This window comes from Vigna radiata, chromosome 5, assembly GCF_000741045.1.
Source record: "Vigna radiata var. radiata cultivar VC1973A chromosome 5, Vradiata_ver6, whole genome shotgun sequence".
Taxonomy (NCBI): domain Eukaryota; kingdom Viridiplantae; phylum Streptophyta; class Magnoliopsida; order Fabales; family Fabaceae; genus Vigna; species Vigna radiata.
In genome coordinates, this window is record NC_028355.1 from 26,459,866 (window position 1) to 26,467,210 (window position 7,345).

At 32.6% G+C, this 7,345-nt stretch overlaps 1 protein-coding gene across 2 annotated transcripts; it reads left to right on the forward strand.

The window, feature by feature from the left end:
- Positions 1-1,725: 1,725 nt before the first annotated feature.
- Positions 1,726-6,626, forward strand: LOC106759723 (putative disease resistance protein RGA3). Of its 2 annotated transcripts, XM_014643043.2 has the most exons (4): positions 1,726-1,766; positions 2,470-5,085; positions 5,183-5,252; positions 5,856-6,625. In XM_014643043.2, exons 2-4 carry the CDS (start codon positions 2,471-2,473, stop codon positions 5,970-5,972), a joined length of 2,802 nt encoding a protein of 933 aa, XP_014498529.2. In that variant the 5' UTR covers positions 1,726-1,766; position 2,470; the 3' UTR covers positions 5,973-6,625. The 2 variants fall into 2 exon arrangements, with proteins under 2 accessions (XP_014498529.2, XP_014498528.2); XM_014643042.2 differs by lacking the exon at positions 1,726-1,766 and having other exon boundaries at positions 1,773-5,085; positions 5,856-6,626.
- The last annotated feature ends 719 nt before the right edge of the window (positions 6,627-7,345 follow it).

Genomic DNA, 7,345 nt, shown 5'->3' on the forward strand with positions numbered 1-7,345 from the left:
TCCAAAATTACTTTAAACGACATATAAGTGATAATAAACATAAGGAGGTAGACACCTCTCTGAACAAGAAGATGTGGTTTGTTGTGGTCTGGTGACACACTGATATAGCGTTCATAACCTACGAATGCTTTTCAGAGCTTTCACGAGTGTTTTTGTACTAAATAACAAAATTATCATATTTCCTCGTGTGTATATTTATTCTCTTTAAGTGATTTTTTGTGTGTGATGTGTTCCATTAATCTATGTTTTTTTGCAAAAGCTAACAAATAATCAAGGTTGTTATAGTTCCTTTGACACATAAGAGAAAGCGAAATGTTCCAAGTGTAAGGTTCACCTTCAACAAACTTTTGCAATACTCTTTTATACAAGAACCACTCACACATTAATTGCAAAAGGCAAGAGAAGGAAAGAAAAGAAAAAAAATCCTTGGTCTCATATAAGATGCAATGCATCAGAGCTAGTGTAGTAAACTATATGAACCAATATTAGACTAAGAATGTAGTTGATATAATAAGTTATATGAACCAAGGACACTCATGTGTCTTAGCATTTTATCAATCAGAATACATCCTCATAATTTTTGTTGTTATTGTTGTGTTGCGCTTAATAGGCCATGCATGTATCCAATATTTACGACTGTTCTATAAATCATATAAAGATCTCATACAAGCAACCACACTTGACACTCATGTCAGTGATTTCATTAAGCGTATGTTACAAATCACACAACCCACCCATAAAGGATATGAAAATCATTAAAATCTTTGTTAGACTAAAATTTGTACACCACATAGGATTTTTATTACAAAGTCTAACCTCTTTCAATGATGTATATGTAGCACATTGGCACACACCATATGAACACAATTGATTTAAAATCAATTTAGTGCTTTATGAACCAACAAGTGACTTGTTTTTACCCATATGAACTTTATTGGTGGATCTTTAATCACAAAAGTTGGTTACTATCAGTTGTTTGTTTGCAAAGGGTTTATGTCTCATTCTCCTCAATGTTTCCAAAACCATGTTTCTTTTCAAGGGTTTCGTGAAAGGATATACTATATTTCATTCTGACTTCACATATTCAATGAAAATTATTCTACTCTTTAGTAATTGTTTTACCAAATTTTGTCTCAATTATATATGCTTGTTCTTTCCATTATAATTGTTATGTTTAGTTATAATTATTATTGATGGACAATCATAAAGTATTAACAAAAACGAGGTTAGTTTAATTTCTAGTGAAATTTTTGTTTAGATATTTTCCAATCACTCACTTTCTTTGAATATAGAATAAATATGCTATGTATTATTTTTTCTTTGCAATAGATAACAATTATGTATAATAAAATATGATATTTAAAATTTTAAACTAATTTTGTGTATATAAATTTCAATAATAGGTATCTCATGTTTAGTTTTTAAAACATGAAATTGTTTCAAAGTTAACAAAATATTTATAAAGTTCAAATGTTGAAGAAAAAACCAATATATAATAAAAGAGTATGATAATATCTATATTTAACTTTTATTTAATTACATAATTTTTATTAAAATATTTATTCCTTTAAACATATGCACAGTGTTAGTTTAAACCATGCTAGTTAACACAATGAATGTAAAGTATGTATAAAAATATGTTACGTGTGAAAATAATATTACATTACATTTATTTCCTTTATATAGGTGGCTCCTCTAATCTCTTGAACTTCAACACTTGCCGGCCACTGCTGCCTCTGGATTTACACTAATTTTTTCCAAAGCAGGTCAGCTATCTCTCCCTGTCTCTCTAATTCTAACTTTCTTAGGTATTCAACCACTAATATGTTCTTTGTAGATAGCACCACTTAATTTCATCATAAAGCATGCAACTCATTACTCTGAAATTTTCTCTCTCAATTCCAACATATATAGACACCCATCATTTTTACTTTTTTATTTTAATTCTGGTTTCTGTAATCGTGTCCTATTCAGCTAATCAATATGCTTTGAAAACGCTAGTAGAACTCGTTGATTTTTTTTTTTTTTTTTATCATCTTAACTGGAATTTTGTCTGCTCCTTTCTTGTTGTATGCAACAAGACTATTTGACTTCTAAGGTCAATGATTTCTCCTCAAATCTGATTTATAACATATCAACACAAATCGTAGATAACTGAGTTCTTTAAGCAAATTAAAGGGTTTGATTCCCTGATTGTGTGTATGGAGAAGAATTTTTCAGGAGAGGTAACACCCACTGTGAGGATATTGCTCACAATCAAAATGATATGATTTATAACAGAACATTATGGTGGCTGTCACCCATGTAGCTGGCCACACTTTTTTTTTTTTTTAAAGGATTCATTTGTTGTTGTTATGGTTGTGAAATTATTTGATATCTAATGCTGTACAAAACTACATTTGGCTGTGAAATTGTTTGATCCCTAACATTGTTGTTACTAATGTTTGTGCCAAACTTCATCTGGCAAAGGATGGAAGTAATTGCTCAGATAGTATTACAAAACTTGAACTCTTTTGCTCAAGAGGAGTTTGGAATCATTTGGAATCTCAAAGATGACGTACAGCAAATGAAGCGCACAGTATCTGCAATAAAGGCTGTGCTCCTGGATGCAGAGGGAAAGGCCAACAACCTTCAAATCAGTAATTGGTTGGAGGAGCTGAAAGATGTACTTTATGATGCAGATGACTTGCTCAATGATATCTCCTCTGAAGCAATGAAAAGAAAAGTGATAGGTGCTAGAAAAATCTTGAGAAAGATACAGGTTTTCTTCTCCCAAGAAAACCAAATTGTCTATAGTTTTAAATTAGGTCATCAGATGAAAGCAATCCAGAAGAGGCTAGATGCTATTGCTAAAAACAAGATTACTTTGCAATTGACTGACCGCCCTATGGAGACTCCAATTGCATATAGGAGGCAGAGACAAACTTACTCTTTTGTGAGAGAAGATGATGTTATTGGGAGAAAGGAGGAAAAGAAACTTCTTGAAAGTTATTTGCTTGACACCAAAGTGAGTGTGATAGACAATGTGTCTGTATTAGCCATAGTTGGGTTTGGAGGACTAGGTAAGACTACCCTCGCTCAACTTGTTTTTAATGACAATGCTGTCCAATGCTCTTTTGAGCAGAAAATGTGGGTGTGTGTCTCAGATGAATTTGACATCAGCAAAATAGCCGAAAAGATGATTGGGAATGATAAGAATAGTGAGATTGAGCAACTACAGCAAGATCTTAGAAACAAAGTTCGTGGAAAAAAGTTTCTACTTGTGCTGGATGACGTGTGGAATGAGGATAGGGAACTGTGGCTTAAATTCAAGAGCTTAGTCGTGGAAGGAGGTAAAGGAAGTGCCATAATTGTAACAACACGTAGTAGGACTGTGGCGAAAATAGTAGCCACACATCCACCCCTTTTCTTGAAAGGTCTTGATTTAGAAAGATCTTGGAAGCTATTCTCTCGAGTGGCTTTTGATGAGGGGAAAGAACCAAATGATATGGAGTTGTTAGCCATGGGAAGGGATATTGTTAAAAAATGTGCTGGGGTTCCCCTTGCCATAAGAACTATTGGCAGCCTCTTGTACTCTCGAAACTTGGGTCGGAGTGATTGGCAATATTTTAGTGAAGTTGAGTTTTCAAAGATAGATCAACACAAGGACAACATTTTTTCAATCCTTAAACTGAGTTATGATCATCTTCCTTCATTTTTGAAAAAGTGTTTTGCTTATTGTTCATTGTTTCCAAAAGATTTTGAGTTTGACAAGAAAACACTCATTCAGTTATGGGTGGCTGAGGGGTTCATTCAACCATCACGAGACAATAGATGTGAAGAAGATGTTGGTCATGAGTACTTCATGAATTTGCTGTCAATGTCACTTTTCCAAAATGTGACTTTAGATGATTGTGGTGACATTCTTACTTGTAAAATGCATGACCTGATACATGATCTAGCACAGCTTGTTGTTGGAAAAGAATACGCCTTTGTTGAAGGAAAAAAAGAGCACATTGAAAACAGAACACGTTATTTGTCCTCTTGTACTTCATTACATTTTTCAGAGAAAACATCATCATCTTCCAACAAGTTAAGGACATTTATTTTGCTTGGACAGCCAGTTTATGGAAGTCAAAATTTGGGTCCTCCGCCAAGTCTTCAATTTCCTTTTCTCTTAAGCATAAAGTGCCTACGGGTGTTAACACTCTGTGGGTTGCATTTGATAACAATTCCAAATAGTATTCGGGAGTTGAAGCAATTGAGATATCTTGATCTTTCAATGAATAGGTTTCTGGTAAGTCTTCCACCAGATGTTACTAGCCTACATAACTTGCAGACTTTAAAACTTTCTGGATGTGGCAAACTTAAAGAATTACCCTCAGATATCAACAAAAGTCTTAGGCATCTTGAATTGAATGATTGTGGGAAATTATGTATGCCATGTGGGTTGGGACAATTGACCAATCTTCAAACACTGACACATTTTATATTGGACTCTGAAAGTAAAAACGTTGATATAAGTGAATTGAGTGGGCTAAACAACCTTAGAGGGAAATTAGTAATCAAATGCTTGGATTCCCTGCGAAAAAATGCTGCAGTGGTTGAGTCTGCAAACATATTACTGGAGAAGCAACATCTTCAAGATTTGGAATTACGGTGGGGGCTCGGTGAGACTAAATATTGGGTTGGTCCTATTGAAATCAGACGTAAGGAAGATGAAAACACATGGGTGGAAAATGAAACGACCCTGTATATAAATGATAAATATCAAATGAAAGATGAAAAGATATTGCAAGGCCTGCAGCCACATCATTCAATAAAAAGACTAGTCATAGATGGATATCATGGCAACAGTTTACCAGACTGGATAGGGAACCTCTCATCACTCTTGAGTCTTAAAATCAGTAATTGCTATGGTTTGAAATCAATACCTGATGGAATTCGGAACCTAGTATCTTTACAACGACTCTGCATATATAGGTGCTCAATGCTAGAAAGAAGATGTGCTAGAGGACATGGTGGAGAATGGTCAAAAATTGCTCATATCCCAGAAGTTCTTCTCCCTGCCTTTAATCCAATCGCCTTTAATGCAACCGATCTCAGGTATATTAATTGAGCCAAGGACTTGGTCGTAGTTCACTTTCCTCTAGCTCCACTTTCTTATTCTGCATGACTTATTTTTTGATGTTTGGGGAAGAAGGCAGCAACCACTTGTTTGTGTCAATCACCATTTTCTAGCAATGGCTCCATGGTTCATGTTGCTTGTGGAAGTAAGTTTCTCTTCACGTGTCTAAATTTTTCTCAAGAAGTTCTAAATCTGTGATGATATTCAAGTTTTTCTGCACTTTTTGCATCCCTTTATTTAAATTATGTATCTTTATTTTCTGACTATGGATTGATGGTTTGTCGCTTCAAGAATCGGAAGTTTTATATTATGCGTTGAAAGTCTCAAATTGACTAAAAATAAGGATAATTTATTGTATATAACTGGGTGCAAACCTTACTTTACAAACGGGTTTTGTGTTAAGTTTAAAGTTTACTTGGCGATGTATATACCTTAATGTGAAGGGATGTGTTGAAAGTCCAGTATCAATTAGGATTTTGTAAGGTTGAATTAGGCTTAAAGTTTACATTTAACACTATGTCGTACTTATCTTAGTTTGACCATCCATTTTCGTAATGTTTGGCATCAAGGAGAATCCATGTTTTGGTGTAGAATATACAGAACGAAAAAAGCAAGAAACCCTTTTTTTCCCTTTAGGTTGTAATTTTCCTGGTTCTGCATTCAAAAGATTTCCATGTTTCTTTCAGTTATCACTTAACTGTGTATTAACTTATCTTCTGAAGCTCTTTTTTTATCCGGTTTGCAATAGAAAATGACAATGTGGAAGCACCCAATTGATAGACAAAAATTGCAAATTGTTGCCTGCATAATAAATCAGATTTTGATGGTAAATGGCAGCGCATCATCTATGAACAGTTTAAGATAAAACTGTAATCCAACAAAAGTCCATCTCAGTGTGATTTGATACTGTAAAAAAAAGGCACTGTTATATTGATTTACTAGTGGAAGTCCCTGAAGACTTACTGATTTCCATATGGTATGATCTGTAGTACAAGATCTGTATAACATGAGGTCCTCTCTCACGCCTCACTGATTCATCAGCTAGAACAAAGAATTAAAGAAGAAAATTGAATAAAAAGAAAATACAAAGAAGGTGCCTTCAAGTCTCTGCAGTCCCTTTTTGGTGTTTCCGATGACTGGTGTTTGAAATGTTTTTTAACTTTATTCCTTTTTTTTAGATCTGAAATAAAAGACTAAATCTGAAATAAAATACTAATAACACTAATTAATATAGTTTGAAACTCTTCCATTGAGTCAACCATGATAGGTCCTTTTCTCCTTTTAATCTTTTCAAATTCAAGAACAAGACAACTTGTTATCCCTTGGATAACAAACATTCATATTGTGATGGTATCATTGCTATGTAATTTATGATTTTCAAAGAAAATTTTCCCCTTATCACTCAAGATATATTTTTTTTTCACACTTCTTGAAAGTTAGAGTATAAACATTCCTATTATTATTATTATAGACACAAACCTCTACTTTATTCCATATCTTCATCATCATCATTCAACCTTAGTAAATGATAATCTTCTTGCTTGATTTTTATTGAGAAAAAATCTATTTAAATTAACATTTACATAACTCTTTTTGTGAGTTTCTTTGGAATGGATTGTTATGATATAAGACATAATATTTTCTAAAGCTTTCATGAGGTAATGGATAAGAAGGGTTGTCACCATTTTTATGAATAAAATATTTTTAGAGCAAAAACAATCCTTTAAAAAAGGAGCTTTTATCAAATATTTAGATCTTTGATGTGAAATTGAAAAAGAAACTTGCCTTTTAAGAACTTTATCATCTTGGATGGATTCCAGTGAATCCTTCATCAAAATTTTGGGATTGTTTATTACTTAGGTTCCATATTCTTCTAACCTTTCAATCCTTTAAAACAAATATATATATATATATATATATATATATATATATATATATATATATATATATATATAACTTGTATAATAATCTTTTAATCTATTGGTCAAATATTAAAACACATGTATGATAATGATAAGATATTATAAATTGTATAATAGCAATGGTTATATATATTACAAAATTTAATAATAATAACACAAAAATAACTTACTATGTAACTGAATTTACATGTAACATATAGGCTAAACAAGTGTGGTTGTATCTTTGTAATGAAATGGTCAATATTTATGTCTGACTTAGAAGTGTTAAACTAAAAAAAAAAAAAAAACGTTATTGCATCTAGTGCTTATAGGTCAG